Source organism: Mesoplodon bidens (genome assembly GCF_964165515.1).
Source record: "Mesoplodon bidens genome assembly, chromosome: 9".
NCBI lineage: Eukaryota > Metazoa > Chordata > Mammalia > Artiodactyla > Ziphiidae > Mesoplodon > Mesoplodon bidens.
In genome coordinates this window covers 38,576,194-38,596,312 of record NC_138166.1, presented here as the reverse complement: position 1 = coordinate 38,596,312, position 20,119 = coordinate 38,576,194, and the positions used below count along the sequence as shown (strand labels likewise).

At 35.7% G+C, this 20,119-nt stretch overlaps 1 protein-coding gene across 6 annotated transcripts in view; it reads right to left on the bottom strand.

Moving 5' to 3' along the window:
* The window catches only part of AGMO (alkylglycerol monooxygenase), a 344,244-nt gene that overhangs the window by 177,451 nt on the left and 146,674 nt on the right, over positions 1-20,119 (bottom strand). For 5 of the 6 annotated variants that reach the window (XM_081244288.1, XM_081244289.1, XM_081244290.1 and 2 more), the window contains exons 6-10: positions 17,592-17,658; positions 15,087-15,152; positions 14,917-14,996; positions 11,129-11,263; positions 9,530-9,646 (exon numbers count right to left, since the gene is read on the bottom strand). In XM_081244288.1, the coding sequence (XP_081100414.1) occupies positions 9,530-9,646; positions 11,129-11,263; positions 14,917-14,996; positions 15,087-15,152; positions 17,592-17,658 (465 nt within the window). The remainder of the gene's footprint in view (positions 1-9,529; positions 9,647-11,128; positions 11,264-14,916; positions 14,997-15,086; positions 15,153-17,591; positions 17,659-20,119) is intronic. The other variant, XM_081244291.1, reaches the window with a different exon arrangement.

The following is a 20,119-nucleotide window of genomic DNA, read 5'->3' as shown; positions in this document are numbered from 1 at the left end:
TGATAGGCTAATCAGTTGATCTTCTCTGATTTCTACACATTCATTCCATGAATATGTATTGAGCATTTGCTAGGAACTGTGGTAAATAGGAGTTTAAGAGAGTGAGCAAGAAAGACAAAATCCCTGCCTAGAAATCACACTACTTTAATCCCTGCTGGTAGGACCATAGTCCAGCTACACTAGAGCAAAAAGGAGGGAAAAATAGAATAGACTTTATAGACTTTGACCATTGTAACTACTTAGCCTCCTGTGTTTTAAACAAGATGTGAAATGACATGAAGCTTGTTAATTTTTTATAACAGTACAATTTCATTTTTCATTGGGTTTACTACCATTTTATACCATTCACTGCTAGTATATCTTTCATGTAAGATATTGCTGTTCTAAAGTGCTAAAATGGAATTATTCTAAATTAGGCTTTGAATATATTATGTCTTTATCACAAAAAATGAGAAGGTCCATAACTATAAAAAGCTTATGAAGCAAGGAATTAATTTTCCTCCTTTAAAATTATCTTTCAAATCCCAAGCAGTTTGGTAGCTCTTATTTCCATAGGTTTCTCAGTGCGGAAATTGCTCTCCAGATTTTTATGCTTGAAAAAAGCAAACATCCCTGCAACTTTAAGTAGATGAGAAAAAGTACTCATGAGGCAACATTAACTACACAGGAACTCAAAAATTACAATTACATGTTTGATGCAATGTTGCTTAAACAATTAATAAAGGCGTGAGAAGTCTTTCCTTTGCCCACAGGTATATAAAGAAGAAAGCCTTTTTCTTCTTGAATGGGGATATCACCCTCTTACTATTCCATAGAAAAATTCTGGTGATCAACATAATTACCTTTCATGTTTTCCCACCCGACAAATCTCACAAAGGGAAGTATCAGCCCCATACACTATGTCCTAAAATAACAGTAAGTGTCTGTATACATTCTTTTTTTAAGAACTTTGTGTACTGTCAGAGGTAATTTGATAATACTTTCCATAGTCTTATTCTAAGGATTTAGAAATAAAAATGTCTTGATTTTATTGTATCAGGGTTGTGCATTTTTAGGAGTTTCTGAAAAGATCTACTAAAGTTATTATTTTGACTCAAAATGTCCATCTTCCCAAACATCTGTAAAATAAGGTCAAAAACTTCCTAATACTTAAGTGTCTGTAACCTCTAATGTGAAGGCAGAAAATTTGGTTTGGGGCACACTTGCTCTGCTACCTCATCGTCCCTGTGACTCTGATGGCTCCTTTTAGATACCTTGAGCTGAAACCTAGGGCTTGAAGATGCTTCCCATTACAACATAGACTCAGGAACAGAACTCCAGGTGATATCATAAAGCAATTTGTAATTCTATATGGATCTCAAAAATCTATATTGAAATAAGATCCTGTTTAAAAAATATATTTAACAGTATTGACTATATTGTTTTTTTTTCAGTATTTTCAGAACGTTTGGTTACTGTTGAAGCATACGTAAAGAAATATGATTAGAATGAACGTTTTCTATAATTTCAAACAGGAAGCAAACTAAATAAATATATCAAAGGTGAAAATATATTGCCTAAAATGTATAAATATATAGTTCAGAAGCACTGAATTGGTATGGAATAGTGAGTTTCTACAAAAATGTGTAAGAAATAAAAGCAAAAATTTTTATTTTAAAAACTTTAAGTAACATAGCTTGAAGAATAGTTATGTTGTAGTCATATTTCAATCTATGATTCCACTGTTAATAATGAATGTGCTCCCAACTAAATAGAGAAACAAGGATTGATTTTCCCTCCCACTTGAAAACAAAACAAAACAAAGCAAAACAACATATCTGAAACAATTGTTTTCAAGACCCTGGACACCAGGCAACAAAGGTCAGTGATCCCAGGGAAACGGGATACAAATGACATGACCCCTCACTATTGCTCCAGGTTACTACCTTGAGAAAGTTCCTATGCTGCCGCACAGAGGGAACTCAGAGGGGCCTAGTGGACTCCCTGATTTGAGGAGATGGAGCTGGGATTTGGGAGAAGCCAGGGAGGCTATTATTTGGAAGAGAGTACCAAAGAGGAGAGAGCTGCATAGACAGAACTCTATTCATCAGCAGCGGGTGCCCATGAAGTCTCGTATATCAGCTCATGCATGTGAGGAAACTATCAAAGATTAGAAAAGGACTAGAGCTTGCAATGCCCAGAGCTCACAACAGGGCCAGCTAGAGTACAAGTTCCCATCAGCCAGACTGGACAGCCTCATGATTCACTGGGCATTGGGTAGAGAAATCTGTGCATTGACATATATACAATGGAATGTTACTCAGCCATAAAAAGGAATGAAATTGAGTTATTTGTAATGAGGTGGATGGACCTAGAGTCTGTCATACAGAGTGAAGTACATCAGAAAGAGAAAAACAAATACCGTATGCTAACGCACATATATGGAATCTAAAATTTTGGTACTGATGAACCTAGTGGCAGGGGAAGAATAAAGATGCAGATGTAGAGAATGGACTTGAGGACACAGTGGGTAAGGGGAAGCTGGGACAAAGTGAGAGAGTAGCACTGACATATATACACCACCAAATGTAAAATGGATGGCTAGTGGGAAGCTGCTGCATAGCACAGCGAGATCAGCTCAGTGCTTTGTGATGACCTAGAGGGGTGGGATAGGGAGGATGGGAGGGAGGCTCCAGAGGGAGGGGATGTGGGGATATATGTATACTTACAGCTGATTCACTTTGTCGTACAACAGAAACTAACACAACATTGCAAAGCAATTATACTCCAATAAGGATACAAAAAAAAAAAAAAACTGTGCATTGAGATTTTGAGTTTCCAAAGCTGAATTAAAGTATCTAATTTTTACATATTTTTAATAAGTCAAAATGAGATCTTAATTCAAATTATAAGCAGTTCATGGTTGGTTGTATTTATTATATGATAGCTTTTAAAAGAGCTGCCTGATGCTAAACAAATTTTGAGACAGTACTAATAGTATGAAGATATATTTAATTTCACAATTAATATTTCATTATTTGATGCAAAAGGCATTTTTAAATGTTCAATTTCCCACTTTATTATAATTCAATATAGTGGACAAAAATAGATTTTTCACAGGAATTCACAGTGATCACTTTTCTAAGTTCCCAAAGTCTATGCTTATTAGACAGGTAGCTTTGGTTAATATCCTTCCTTTACTAATACACATTTATTACATTCATTTCATGGATTTAAATTATAATTGATGCTCAATTTAGCTCACATTTCTTTTTTCATATTACTTCAGTTACCACCTAAGAACTTTAGGAAATTAAATTAAATCCCAGTGGGCTGCACTGGAAGAAAACTGTATGTGCTGAATATTGACTTGAGAGGTTTCACGTAGGACCTAAGTTAGATCTAAATTGTGCAAGCGACACTCTCTGTTATGAGAATACCACTAAATATATTGATTTTTTCTAAGGGTCTGTTAAAACATGTCAATATGAAAGCATTGGTTACAAAATTTTAGTGCCCATAATGTTTTACAGAGTACAGCAACCAGGGGAATTTAAGACTATAAAAACCTGTTTCCAAATTTATATTGGATATTCTCAGATGCCTCATATTGAAATATATCACCAAATAATCTGGGTTAGACATATCTACAGTAACTTTATTATATATTCTATTATAAGACCCTGTTAAATATTCAAACTGTTTTGAGTATGTCTATTATTGAAAAGGATAGCATTGCCTTTACAGTTTTACTTTGGAAACATGCTAGTGAGTCCATATTTCCATTTCAAACCCGTATTCATGATATCACCCCATGAGGTGGACCCTGGCAGCTGAGGAATTGATTTCCCAAGCATTACTAAACTAAAATCAACATAAAAGACTGTGGGTCATATAACTAAACTAAACACTATATATTTGAATGTATACATTGCAAGTTTCAGTAAGGAAGAAGTGTGCCTTTTCCACCTTTTTGGTGGCCATCAAATTGCTATTTTGATTCCCAAAGTTATTTATACAGAACTTGCACACATTAAACAAGTAAGTGTTTATCTACTCTGGTAAACCCATAAACAGAAAAGGCTGTGGGACTACAGCAGGGTCCTCAATTACACGTCAGCCACAACTTTTCTATGTGATTATTGGCTACAGTGAATCTGGAAAAAAAATATTGCTGTTGGATTTTAATGTCTTCAGATGCTTTTAAACATCCCTGAGACTAGAAAGGCACTATAGAATTTTGCAAATAAGCAACCTTTTTTCCTATTTGCACAGCATGCTTTTAGCAAAGAAAAACATGTGTGGGAAACAAGCAAATGTACTTTTCAAAATTAATTTGTGTCAGGGATGAAGCTGTCTCCAACTCTAATTTTAATTTGAAAAGGATTTCATCACTTGCTATTTCTCTTTGTCGACATACCTACATGAGTTTCTCATATAGTTTTTTTATGACAGTGGAAAAATCTTGTGAAAACCATGCTATGAGTTACATATTTTAACATACACCCTGTCTGGCTACATTTTAACCCAAGAAGCACTCACATATGCCTAGACCTTCAAATTCTCTTGGTGAGCTTAATATTAAGGCCTCTACTTCAAAATCAAAATGGATAAATTTTCATTTTTATTTCTATGAATTAGGTAAATTTATTTTGAGACTGTATTTAGTACAACTAAAAAAATTTAGGGCTTCCCTGGTGGCGCAGTGGTTGAGAGTCCGCCTGCCGATGCAGGGGACACGGGTTCGTGCCCCGGTCTGGGAAGATCCCACATGCCGCAGAGCGGCTGGGCCCGTGAGCCATGGCTGCTGAGCCTGCACGTCCGGAGCCTGTGCTCTGCAAGGGGAGAGGCCACAACAGTGAGAGGCCCGCCTACCGCAAAAAAAAAAAAAAATTCAATAATGCAAACTGTACTCAGTATTGATCAGTATATCAAGAGTTAGATATTTAGATGTAGATGATGTAGCTTTTCTTCTGGTGTTATTCAATTATCTAAACTCGATTAATGCAGGCATATTTTAATCATAACTTAGGTGAACAAATTAAAATAACAAAGTAGTTTAACAAAGTAATCAGTGATGGGTTAATTATGTAATACTTGAAGACATGATTATGAGACCTTAGGTTAAGCAATTAATAAGTCTAACCATTATGGTAGTTTGACATCTACTTGTGCACTGCTAAGAGTGATGTAATCCATGCTGCTTTTAAGAAAGCTTTGCTCCTGAAATTCTTGGGTTCAAATTTTGTCTCTTTTGAAGCTAAAGGCAAATGAACCTGCTACAATTTGGAATTGGTTACATTAGTTGTAGTACACATATGAACCAGCAAATAATAAGCCATAATATATTCTATGATGTTTTCAAAGCATTTCTGGTCACATCATATCCTATTTCTTTTTTTCAGTCCACAAAATGGAAACCAGAATTTAAATCATTGTTTTCTCCTATGATGAGGAACGAGTTTTTCTGTAGTTTAAAAAACAAAAACATTGTACGTGGGCAGAGAGAACATGTGAACTTGTCTAGTGTCCAAAATTGGAGTCACTATGTGTAGCAATTTGGGGTTATTAATTTTAAATGCTAAAACCACAAATACATATGGACAATACCAATCGTTAAAGTCTTTAAATAATGTTTAAAATTGAAATGGCTTTCTTCAATATATTATCCAATAGTCTCTGTAAACATCTTGTAAACCTATTTTATTTAGTAGGACACACTGTGACATACACTGCTATTTGCCCAATCAGAAAATATCTCCTATATCTTCTATACTAATACTATGCTGATTTTGTCCAGGTATAAGAAAGGAATGTACTCAGAGGCAAAGCGAACCCTTTATCCCCAGGGCATGAATTATGCTTGGTATAATTCATTCATGGTTAACTCATGAACCAGTGTTAGTTATTGTTTCAGTGTGGGCATGTGAATCAGTCCTGAGCAATGAGACATGAAAGGACATTTGCTGGGAAATACTCTAGGACTTTTTTCCCCTCCTTCTTAAGTGAAATTTACAAGATGCTCTAGAACTGAACTTGCTGCCTTTGGTCACAGTGTGAGGACATGATGCCTTGAGTTGCTGTAATTATGATAATGAAAGCCCAGAGAACTGTAGAGAAGCCTTTTTGGAAACTCTACATGTTTGAACTGCTGAACTAATCAATACTCACCTCTGAATTTTCAGTTATACTTAAGCCACGTTTAATTGGATAATCTGTTTCTTAGAACAGAAGATATCTAATGGACTCATATCATAGATACCTTAAAATGATATCCTACAGGAAGGTTTATTATGTTACTATACATTTATAAGTGTTAAAAGAATATTCTTTGAAAAGAAGTTCAAATCACATAGTATTTAGGAGTGAGAAGGATTCATATAGATCTAACATTTGTTATTTTTGCCTACTTGACTCTATTTCCTTTTTTCTATAAACTATCATCTCAGTATGTCTTTCAAGCCTTCCTATCACTGGCCCTGTCCTCTCATTGATAGATTAAATGGTCTGTGATCCAGGCCTGATCACATTAATGGGTTTAGTGATAACCAGATGAACCCACCCATAACATCAGACTCCAACTTGGAACTTTCACTTCTGGAGTTCCTTGTGTGGAAGTATTTAAAGCTAGAGCTGCTGGTAACCATCTTGCTACCATGAAGGTTGAGAGCCTGTAGGAGAATCTGCTTTGAGAAATGCATAACTGCAGAAAAGAATGAGAAGATTCCTGATGAAGTTACTTTACTCACTGGATCCAGCACTGCCTAAAGAAGAAAAACCCCAGACTCTTCAGTTATATGAGTTAATAAATTCACTCTAAGTTGAATTTCTGCCATATACAACCAAAGAGTCCTTCTTTTTTTTTTTTTTTTTTTTGCGGTACGCGGGCCTCTCACTGTTGTGGCCTCTCCCGTTGCGGAGCACAGGCTCCGGACGCGCAGGCTCAGCGGCCATGGCTCACAGGCCCAGCCGCTCCGCGGCATATGGGATCTTCCCGGCCCGGGGCACAAACCCGTGTCCCCTGCATCGGCAGGCGGACTCAAAGAGTCCTTCTTAATACACTCCGTGACCTATTTTGAGTAGACTTATTTATAGAACTCACTGTGTGAGTCATATGGAATACTCAGAATTGTTCCAATTGAATATACTGTGATTTTTACAATGGTATCTAATTATTAAATATAATTCCACAGGTTTTATAAATTAATATTATTTTAAAAAAACTTATAATAGACTAATTTTTCTGTCTTTGAAAAAGGTAATTTATCTTTTATGAATTCACTGCCCACTAATCCTATTTGTATTCATCTGAATTTTTTCTGGATTCTTGTATTATCTTAGACTTTTTCACACTATTTTTAATGTCTAAAGATAACTTCTGTTATGTTTTTTAATATCATTGTCTGTTCGCACTGTATAATGGATACTTTTTTTGGTCTTTTAAGGCACTAATTCTCTCTTTAGTTGTCTTTAAACTGCCAATGAAGTCACTGACTTCCTTATGTCCATTATATTTTTGTGTTCTAGAAGTCTAATTTGATTATTTCTAAATGTGTTTCATCATTGTTTCTTGATTTTCCATAATTTCTAATTTCTTTTTAATTTCAACTTTTGCTTCTTCAAATATATTAAATTTACTTAATTTATCTTTTAATTGATTTTATTTTCAAAATCTGTTCTTTTTGAGGGTATAATTCTGTCGCTTGTTGTTTCTGTTAATGCTTTGTCATAGTGGCTTTCTCCTAGTGTGTTTCTGTGCTTTTTATCTCTCAGTTCATCATCATTGAGACATTACCTGGTGGACTATGTTGTGACCTGAGTTTGAGGGGATTGCTCTAAGCATGATTTGAACATGGGTCTTTTAAACATGAGTCCTTATCTGAGACTACACACTTAGTTTAGGTTTATAAATCAATGGTTAGTGTAAATCCTGGATCCATATCTGAGTGAGATGTGGTTTGCAGTCAAAAATTCTCAGGGAAGACTTTTTTCTGCCTCCTCAAAGCCAAGTGCAGTATGGGTAAGTTTCCTTTTTACATGTCTTTTTCTCATCCTCCTCCCCCTCCCCTTGCCGAGAGTATTTCTTTTGCTTTCAGTTGTTTTACTTGAAGTTCTTTAACTGACTTTCCACCCACATAGGCTCTCAGCTTTGTTTTGGGTCCCTTAAGGTCTTGATCAACAGAGATTTTTCAGTGCCTGGGATAGCTGTCAGGAAGAACACCTCATTGGATCCGCATTTTCTCAACATTTTTAGCCTCTAAGGAGTACCTCAATTTTTTGCCCACTCATCTATGCAGTGTATTTAAAGGGTTTTCTTAAAAATTACATTTTGTCCAGCAATTTTAGGTGTTTGATATGCCTTAAAAAGAAGTAGGTGGGGCTTCCCTGGTGGCGCAGTGGTTGAGAGTCCGCCTGCCGATGCAGGGGACACAGGTTCGTGCCTCAGTCCAGGAAGATCCCACATGCCACGGAGCTGCTGGGCCCGTGAGCCATGGCCGCTGAGCCTGCGCGTCCGGAGCCTGTGCTCCGCAATGGGAGAGGCCACAGGAGTGAGAGGCCCTCGTACCGCAAAAAAAAAAAAAAAAGAAGTAGGTGTATCTAACCCACCATTTTGTTAGAAATGGAAGTCCCCTTTCCCTGTTTCTTTAGAGCGTAAACATTACTCACACATTGCTGCTATGTGAGGCCTCAACATTCCTGACTCAGTGAGGTTCTTTCATGAGGTACATACTTCCTTGGTAACAAGGTCAGATACTGATTTTTCATTCTTCTGTCATCCTATTTTCAATTTCACCTACTTCCAACTTAGTTACTTTACTATAATTTATGTACCTCTTTGAACTATTGTAAATCCTTTTTGGAAGAATATAATATGAATAAATATGTGAAACAAAGCAAATATTTAAAAATACCTCTGTTTTTAATCTTTTTATGGTTTACAGTGCATTTTTACATAAATTATGCTATTTTTGTTTTCTTCAAAATATAGGCAGTGAGGGTATTCTCATGTAGCCAAAAAATGATTCCCCAGGTGGTAATGCCTGAATCAGAATCCAGATTCTAAACCCTGATCCAGTGCTCTTGTGCTTCAGGAATATTTCGAATATTTAGAAAGGACAAAATAAATGAAGTTAACTGTACATTGCAAATCCCATAAATTCAAGTTATCAGGGTATTCTTTAATTGAAGATAAGCATGTTGAAATTGCTATAAAGTCTGCTTTCCCCAACACATTTAATTCTAGCTTCTGAAATACTTTTCTTTTAATTGTTGAAGAATTTATTTGTGAAAAATCATTTCCTACTTATATTTTAGATCAATTATATACCATTTGATGGACATCTTATACAGAACACTTTGGATACAATTAATTAACTTACATTAATTAAATTAATTCTAGAAGAATCATTTTACCTGTTTAAATGTGAGACACTACCAAAATTCAAAAATTATTACAGAATAGAGCACAGCTTTAATAGAGGGAGCTTATTTTCACCTTCAAAGTGACAGAAAACTTTTTCACACTCTATTTAAAATGAGCACCACTTACAGCTTTATCTGTATAGGTCTCTTCATAAAATGTTAGCATCAGAGCAAACTGTACAACTGCATATGTCTTTAATAGCCGAGATGCTGATGATGAGAAGGGAACTTCTTCCCCCTTGACCTAGGAAGATAAGAAAGAAGCCTTTCCATTATATTGTTCCCTTATCTCTCTCACTGAAATTCACACTAAGTGAAGAGGAGATATGCAAAAAGAAATGAAAGGTTTTGCTACCTTTTTTAATCCTCAAAATGACTCTAACGTTTATTATTTTGGATAGAAAAAATGTAAAAATTAGGAGACTTGTTTTTCATTTCAGAAGCATTATGATTCTGATCTACTCTGCTTTATATAGAGCACTGTAAGAATTGATACTGATGATTAACATAAACAAAATAAACATGTAATATGAAATATGAAAATTTGTCCATGATTATACATCAAAGTATAGCAAAAGAGAAAATGGAAGGTGATTTGGGATAGTGTAGATAATCATGCTTCAAAGGCAAATACTGTCTTATTGAAAACAGCTTTCCCAAACTACAGTTTCCCAGAAATACTATAATCCTATCCTTATGATGCAGATTTAGGCATCAATATGATTTTAAAATATTCAGTTTGAATGTTTTATTCTATGTTTTAAAGTTTTAATCTATTGCAAAAAAGGAAAATAATAAATGAACCGTAGCTGACTAGACTTTCTGGAGCTGAAATAAGCAAATTATTTTCACCTATATCAAGTTAGATCATTGTTATATAACTAACTGTGAACATAACCAAGTGTCTGGAAATTCCAACACAGCAGCTTTCATAAGTGGATGAGAAAATATCCTTATTCAGATCAGGATTTTTGAAAAATAAAAATATTCAAATAAAACATATTTCATTTTCTTGAATACTGGCTAATTTTTATACTCATAATTATCTTTGAAATCAACAGTAGCTTATTGTTTCTATATTACTATCAATGACAGTTATTTTGATAAGCAATCTCAATATACATCCTAAATGATTGGAAATAAATTCCTTTTCCTCCATTTCATAAGAGAAATTCCATATTGAAACTGAATTTTTCATTTGATTTTCAGTGTTTTAAACCTCTACCTTGTTTATTTTTAGTTTTTCATGGGATTTCTGTATTTAATGCTACTACGCCACTATGGAATGAATAAAGTGATCTAATCTAATAACCACATCATTTCGGTATGACTTTAGACCTTTTATTCTGGAGACCTCAGTTTTTCATGGACAAGTTGAAGGCTAGACTGAATCTTCTCTAAGGCTCTCTGTGACGGATCCATAAGTGTCTGTGTGGTTTCTGCACTACACAAAGGCTCTCGGCTGTGGGTTTGAGCCAAGAAAACCAGCCTCTGCTGCTCTGCCCCAAACCATGCTCCCTAGTAAGAGGCAGCGTGGGAGAAGGCACCCCTCTTAATGGCCCCTAGGTGGTGTCCACTTATTAATTTACACATTACAGGGCTGTATCTGCCTAAGGAAACATCTTTTTTCAGATTTGCATGAAGTCAGCATGTATTACAGGCTGGCTGTAGACCTGACAATATGAAATTAATCTTTGCCATCATCGAATTCATGAACTTTATTTACCTCTGGGATTTCTTCATTCAGTCCAAGTCTTGGTTTACCTGGACCCCATCCTGGTCCTTTAAATATGACAGAAAACTTATTGAAGAATCCAGATGTGGCCCAGAATGTAGTCCATATGGTAAGTAAATGGTGGAACTAGAAGAATAAAAATATAGTCTGTTTAAGATAAGAAAAGACCATAACAAAAAAGATTAAATACATTAACTCATGCATTTTATGTTATTGTTTAATGTAACTTACAAATTATTCTTTAATATATAGGTTATGTATAATTTGCTAATATTGATTAATATGCAATTGCATTATAAATTGAAATTCATTCTATGCATTCTGCATACCTTTACATTTAAATGTGTTCTTATCAATATTTCTGAAGCTCCACAAAATTATAAACATGAAATTTAATAATAGGGCAATTGTTTAGAAAATTAGCAAAGAATAAAAAGTGAGTTCAGAGAATTTGCTTCCAATGGATTTAACTAGCAGCCTGTGCACTCGACAGCCACATCGAATGACATCTTTTTTAGACTCGCTAAATGGTTTTTAAAGTTGAACATGGAATCATACAAATATTGCATATCTGTTATATATTTTTAAAATAATCTTTTATTTAATGTATTGAATTACAGACAAACACCGCATTTTAAGAAAAAATGTTCAAAACCATTTCTGATGGTAGACCTCTGAGGATTAAATAAATATATCACATTCTGTAATAGGAAAAGTTTGCTGAGTCACAAGTTGACCTTGAGGCTTATAGCAGGAATTCACATTCATTAAATAACACACATTTGATATGTACAAAGTTAAAAGTATGCCCACACATGACAAGGACTCAACAAATACTGGTTATTAGGATAAATAGCTATACATATCATATATGTTATAAAAATCTATCATAGGATTAAAAATAATCCTAGATATTGGGCATCAGCTGTTGACTCTCAAAATGACTCCTATTATACATGTAGTGATAAATTAATGTAGAAAGAAGTTATGGCTCTATCAGAATTTGTTGTCTCATTGATATTTTCACTATCTCTAACAGAATTTAAACTGCTAGCATTATAAAAATTGTTTTTAAAATTACTTGAAATATTATAATAAGGAATCTGAAGCAATTAAGCAACAATGTAGGATTTAGCTGAGCAGATTTTAAAGAAAAAGGAAATGTTAGATGGAAACTTATCCTGAGGCTTTGCAATAATAATAACACAGAAAATTAATGTTACAACACACATTAATATACTTACCTGTTTTGTTATTTTAAAAACTGAGTACAAGACTTCCCTGGTGGCAGAGTGGTTAAGAATCCACCTGCCAATGCAGGGAACACAGGTTTGATCCCTGGTCTGGGAAGATCTCACATGCCGCAGAGCAACTAAGCCCCACAACTACTGAAGCCCACGTGCCCTAGAACCCACACGCCACACTACCGAGCCCACATGCCGCAACTACTGAAGCCCATGTGCTCTAGGGCCTGCATGTCACAACTACTGAGCCCATGTGCTGCAACTACTGAAGCCTGTGCGCCTAAAGCCCATGCTCTGCAACAAGAGAAGCCACCGCAATGAGAAGCCCGTGCACCACAGTGAAGAGTAGCCCCCGCTCGATACAACTAGAGAAAGCTTGCGCGCAGCAACGAAGACACACTACCAGAAAAAAAAAAAAAAAAAAAAAAAAAACCTGACTGAAATTTTACTGCTATCATTCTAGACACAAGCCATGAGAATACAGGGCTTTTAAATAAGGAGTACTTTCTCACTTACTTGTTTTCCAATGCCCTGAAACTCCTGGACTCCAAAGGAAAGCAAAACGAATGGTTTCTACCTAGTATTAAAGGGGAAAAAAGCCTCTCCATCTAACAGGGGCCATCCCAAGGTGCTTTTGATGCCTCTGATGGGAGGGTGAGAAATTTAGCTAATATAAAGGAATACAAGTGAAAGTAAATACGTGATTTTGTAGGTTTAGGAACTCCTAATTATTAAAACTTGCTGATTTGACATTTCTAACAATATAAGTGAGTATGTAGGAGACTAAAACTTAGACACAGTTGTGACAATTATTACGCTAAAGGCAATGTTTACATGAGGGCAGATTTAGCAGCAGCTCATAAAGACCTGTGATTGAATACTGTGTCTCCAAATCCTAATCATCCAACTCCTTGTGCAGCTCATGTGATGCAGTTTTCAACTTCTTATTGTATCTCGAATATGAACCCCTTTTCCTCCATGTGTGTACACTCCCAAAGCCTTGCTAGCTAAAGGATTGCCATGAACCAGCAATGTCAGCATCTCCTGGGAGCTTGTTAGAAACACAGTATCTTGGCCAGATTTCAGACCTACTGAACCCTACTTTAATAAGATCCTCCCATGATTCATATGCACATTAAGTTTGAAAAGCTCTCTCCTAGAGGGCAGAGACCAAGTTGTATTTCCTTCTCAATCTCTACATTATGAAGACAAGACCACGCCCAGTGAAGAAGTGGCTCTCAATGTATTATCTTGAAACTGATTTCAGTTCTTTAAAGAAGGTACCTAGAAATGTTTATTATTAAGGAAGTACCTGGAAATATATGTTAGTATTCTCCTGAAAAAAATCTATCATATTCTTGGTAATGCCTAATCAAAAGAGAGAGAGAACGAAAGACAGAGAGAGAAATGCCACTAGTTGAGAAGAAAGAAGAGAAATAATCAACTTTTCTCTTCTGAATGGCAACATAAAAATGCCTTTCACTTGAAAATTGAGTTAATCAAGTTTGGGGCTTGGCCTTCAACCCACCCTACTTAGGTTAGCATCTAACAAACTGTGTATAGTCGGGTGAATTATTTAAATCCTGAGAACCTCAGTTTCATCCACCAAAAAACTGAGGCTAAAAAGAACCACTACCTTATAAGGTTTTAGTAATGGTTAAATTAAACATGTGTGCTGTTAGCAATGTCCTGCACATAGTAAAACTTCAATAAATGTCCATTTATTTTGTTACTTTAACTTTCTTTAAAAACCTTGAAGAAGTAGCTTTGAAAAGCAGACCCAACATGAACCTGTACTTTCTTCCCTTTCTGAATGCTGTATATCCAGTCCCCTGGACAGAGCTGTCATTGACTGACCTCTTCATTTTTTCAAGCATTTTTATCTTTTTCTCATTTACTAGTCCCGACCCCTGGGAGTGTCTGCGGTGCTCTGCTACTGACGGATCAGAGCTTCACAGACATTCCTCATTTCTCTAGCGCCAACCATTGAGAACAGCGAACAACCAATACCACATGTCTGACAGAAAACTGGGCCAGGGCAACAAGTCTTAGCAGGTGAGGCAATGTGCAAACCTAACCAACCCGTAATAGCTCCTGACACCTCCATCCAAGAAGAGGAGGGCAAAGCCCTCACTCTGAATTTCTAACCAGAGTCATGCAGGCTTGAAGCAAATATTTTTCTTACTCTGGGATCAGCCTTAATTATACATTTTACTACCGCTCCTTCTGAATACATGAATATATTTCAGGTCTATTCTGAGAAAGGGTATGTTTGCTAAAGAGCTATTTCTTTTAATTCTAGGTTACAGACATATTCTAAAATTCTTACAATGAATTGTTTTCAAATGTATTCTGCCCAATTTGATTCAAGTCTTTGAGTGCCAGAGTTATTTCTAAATTCTTTTACAGTTAAAATATATATTTTTCAAGGCTAGTGTAATGTACTTCCACCTTTCAGCAGCTGATTTTTCTTTCAAATATAAAATTTATAAAAGGATGGAATCAATTCAGAAGAAATAAAACCAAGTACATTACCTGCACCTTGAAAGGTTCAAATGAATTAATGGGATGTGTTAGACCATATACAACTTTTTCCTTTTCTGCCTCAAATGTTCCTGGAAGATAAATAATAACGATATGATTTTTGACTTCCTGTGAATGAAGGAGCTAATTTCCTTTTTTAAATGCTCATAGTTTTTACTTACCAAAAATTCTATCCCATATAATAAGAGTTCCGGCAAAATTTTTGTCTATGCAATAACGATTTCTGCCTATGAGACAAAATATTTTAAAAAGTTTTTTTGAAAAAGGAAGTTATACATTTTGAAACAATGATAGTCCTAAAAATATCTTTTCACTGACAACACTAGACTTTATTTGCTAGTAAACTGAGTATTTATTTTCCAACTGATTTTACTAAGAAGAGCAAAGCCTGCCTTAAAGCCATAGATATTTAGAATTATCCCAGATTTTAAAAAAAACCGTTCACAATTTTTCTGGTCTTTAAAGATCTGGGATAATTCTAAGTAATTCTTTTTTTTAGGACTATTAAAGAGTAATAATTATAAATTAAATGGTCTAGAACAAAAGGCAATATGAAATAAGATAAATATCAATAATATATGCATATTTTTTTCTTTTATTTTGATGTGATCTTTACACCTTTTCACCGCCTCTTTTCCAGGAAGAAAATTTTCCACTTACAGTAAGACTTTCCTATTTTTTTCATCACAAAAGATATAAGTAAAAATTGTTACCTTTGATTATATTCATTGACTCATAACATATATGATATTTTAATGCCCCAAATACTTAAATAATAGTTTAAATTTAAACAGTTGGACATAGTTTCCTAATTAAGAAAAAATTAAATAAACACAATCATATCCACATGATTGTAAATCAAAGGAAAAAGAATATTAATCCACCAAGCCACTACTCCAATAAATTCAACTGTCTCCATGTGTCCTCATTTCTTTACACATCTTCTGTACATGTAAATGTACACGTGAACGTAAAGGTACAAGGAAAATTTTCCCCTGGTACAAAAGTAGAGTGGGGCTGGCTACACAGATCCACCACTCATTGCCACACATAGGCTAAACAGTGGCTCCCAGTTGGGTGAGGGAGCACTTTGAACCTCAGGGAATATATGGCAATGTCTGGAGACACTGTTAAGAGTCATAACTGGGAGGGGATACTATTAGCATCTAATACGTAGAGACCAACATCTTATAATACACAGGGCAGCCCGCACGCCCACCCCGCATTCCCAAGTGAAGAACTATCTGGTCCAAAATGTTAATAGTGCAGAGGCTGAGAATGCCTGATATAAAGCAACATGCATGCGAAGGTGCTCTAAGGCCAAACAGGAAATTAGCAACTATTTCTTCTTCAATGTGGACATGTTTTTCTCCAGTCCTTGTGTTTCCTTTAATATGGAGGGAACAGCAAGAGCATAATGCTCTTGACCTCTGCACAAACTCAGTAATAATTCCCTGTGGTGGAGGTATGACTGTGGAGTTTGGAAGAGGAAACTGCACATGTGCAGCAGGACCCCACCCTCTCCCTACCTGGAGGAGCTTGTGCTTCTGCTCTGCTCCCTGCCCCAGGGAAAGGGACCTGCCCACCTTGGGAAGGCAGGCCTGACGTATGCCAGTACTACTGCCTGTGATGCCTGGAAACTTATAAAATAAAAACAGAATAATAATATTTATTATTTTCTTACTAGCTTCCTTCTCTCAAAATGGCATTTGTGAGATTTATTCATGCCATTACATGTTGTAATAGTTTGGAAATTTTCATTGCGATGTAGTCTTCCATTACATGAATAGTGTACAATGTATCTGTTCTATTGCTGACAAACATGCGAATTATATCTTTTTTCCCTATTACCTATTACAAATAATGCCAATATGCACACTCTTGTACAGGTCTTTTGGTGCGCAAATGTAAATACTTCTGTTATTTCTTAAGCTAGTGTCTTTAAACCTTAGGCACTAGTCACATGGGATTTTTTTTTTTTGGTCAGGAAAAAGCAGTGTATGTTGAGTTTGTTCATAGAATTTAGACAGGAAAGTGAAGTGTTGTTTATTAGGCTTTCCTTAAATACCAACAGTTTTTAAGACCAAGACACTCTGTACACAGGAACGACCCTCAGCATGGGGTCAAGGAGTAACTTTCAACAAGCTCCTCACAATATGAAGTATGTACCCCCTCAGCTGGTTAACTCCTTTTTCCATTACATCTGAGGAGAGCTAAGCAAAAAGGAAATTCAGAAGTCAGCTATGGGGCTTCCCTGGTGGCGCAGTGATTGAGAGTCCGCCTGCCGATGCAGGGGACATGGGTTCGTGCCCCAGTCCGGGAAGATCCCACATGCCTCGGAGAGGCTGGGCCCGTGAGCCATGGCCGCTGAGCCTGCGTGTCCGGAGCCTGTGCTCCACAACGGGAGAGGCCACAACAGTGAGAGGCCCACATACCGCAAAAAAAAAAAAAAAAAAAAGTCAGCTATGGAGAGGATTCTGTTTTGTTTTGTTTTCCTCCAGTCCTTTCTTTATAGACTAGGTTTGTCCAGGTACAAAGGAAGAAGCAAATGCCTATTTGCAGTGTGTGGTGACTAGGTTGGGTAATTGTGCTGAAGTGATACAAAATAATCATGTCATTTTTCAAGAAATGAGGAAGGAATGAAAGAAGAGATCGAATTTCCTTACCATGATGGACCCTATGATGGCTAGGAGTATTAAGAATCAGTTCCAAAGGACCAAGGTTATCGATGACCTGTTTAAAAGAAAAGGAACATAGTTATTAAATTATATATAATATTTAAGTACTCACATTAAAATCCCATATGGGTTAAGAAATATTGCTAGTTCCATGGTTGGCATCAGAGTCCGAAGAAGGTTCTCTATCTTCTGGTGTTCATATAAAGATAACAATTAGCTCAACACCATATTCTAAGAGACAATATAGTATAGTAGTGAGGTTAAGAGTAGTGAACTGACTGCCTCAGTTCAGTTCCTGAATCCTCTATTTATTATTATGTGGTATTGGGGAAATTACTTAAGCTTTTTATAAGTCAGATTCCTTATCTTTAAAATGGAAATAATAGTACCTACATAATAATATTCTGAGGATTACAAATGTTACTGTATTTAGATGCTACTATTGCCAAGGCATACTTCTTTAAGTTTCATGTCATTTTATGTTCTTCACCTATCAGCTATGTCTTTGATGACTTATGTTAACAGAGCATAAGTAGGCGAAGGGAAACCCAGTATTATATTCATTTTCTGGAGTTGGTTTCACCCAATAATCAGTCATGCAGTAACTAAGTATTGCAGTTGCATTACGGTGATCCTTGCTTATTCAAACAGACTCCTAAATGTTCTCTTACTGTAGATGCCCCATCTTCCAGTCCATTTCTGAGGCACGATTCAAAGTCAAATATGTAAAGGGCCTTTTTTGGAATTAAAGACCCTTTAAAATTGCGTCTATTATTCTCTAATGTTCTCTCTCAACATTTCTCAGTAAGAATCCCCTATGCCAGAGTCTGCACACTCTAAAGAGTGTAGAAACCAGGAAGTTACCATAAATTAGAACAGCAGGCCATATTTAAGATATCCATTACATCATACAGTTAATATTGGACAATGTGGGAATGCTTTTCATCTCAATTACATTATTCTTTCTTCCATCAACCATGGCAGATAACAGTCTTTTACTTTTCTTTAATCACAATCTAAATAGATCTCTTAGAGCCTATTTATGACAAAATCAATACATTGATATTTTAAGAAATTACTCACCTTTAAAGTTAACTTCCATTTAAAGGATATATAAGGAATACAGTAATACGTTAAATGTTACTTAAGGGGAAAAATAGTCACTGAAATCGTAACACTGACATGAATTTGGCAACAAGTCAGTGGTACGAGAAAAAACAGGGAACTGGGACTGCTTCAGATGAAAAGATATTTAAGATACATAACAACCAAATGTATTGTGGGGATCTTGTTTAGATACTGATTTGAACAAACCAAACATAAAAGACATTTTATAGGCAATGAGAGAAAACTGATTACAAACATAGTATGACATGATAAAAATACTGTTTTATTAGGAGTTATGATGGCATTGTCATTGCATGAGAAAATGTAATTGTTTTTTAAGAGTTGTATAACTAAAGTATACGTGACATGAGATCTAGGTTTTGCTTCATCATATTTGGCAATGAAAAGGAAAAAGAAAAAAAGAATAACTGATGAAAATGAATCAAAATCATAGTGTTTTTATTGAAATATGGTTGATTTACAATGTTGTATTCATTTCAGGTGTACAGCAAAGTGATTCAGTCATACATATCTATCTATTATTTTTCAGATTCTTTTCCATTATAGGTTATTACAAGATATCATAATGATTTTTAAATTGAAGTTATGGAGCTAGAAACATTCATTCTATTATTCTCTCTACTTTTCTGAATGTTTTAAAATTTTTAAGACAAATTTAAAGAAAAGAAATTACTACTCTAGTAATATACAGTAATACGCAGTCAGTTGAAAATATTAATATTGGTAGATCCCTATAGTCCCAAACATACATGTATGTTGTAACTCTTTATATAGCAGGGTTTAATCATTTTTTGGCAACCTCTGACACTGAAACACCCAATTTGCAATTGCTCTGCAGACGTGCACAGCCGCAGGGGCCACACGGTCCTCAGCTTGTGGAGTCCTGCACGTTCCTGAAGGAGAAGCAGCAGCAGCATTGCCACATAACAATGTTGCATCTCTTCATAGGGCAGGTGTCACCAGCATCTCCTTATTAGACTCAGTGCACACCTGAAAGAAACAGTCCTTGCCTCCTTCCCTGCTTCCCAGCTTCTAAGGGGTTCTCGATTTCCATTATGGTACAGGCATGCAAAGGATGCAAATGTTTGCAATGCAGAGAATATGTAATATGTTATCTCTCTCTCTCTTCCTCTCTCTCTCTCTCTCTCTCTCTCTCTTTCTTCTTGTCTCTCTTTTCTAATCTAGAGTTCTATAGCCATTTTTAAAGTTATCCAGAAGAAATGTATTATGAGATCCAAACAACAGACTTTTTTGGTTGATCCATAAGACTTTTTGGTTGATTCATACAACAGAACTCATTTATACATGAAAAAAATATCTGTAATTTTTAATTTCAGGAGTTCAAAATACTGTGAATATATAGCCCTTACATCAGACCACAGCCCTGT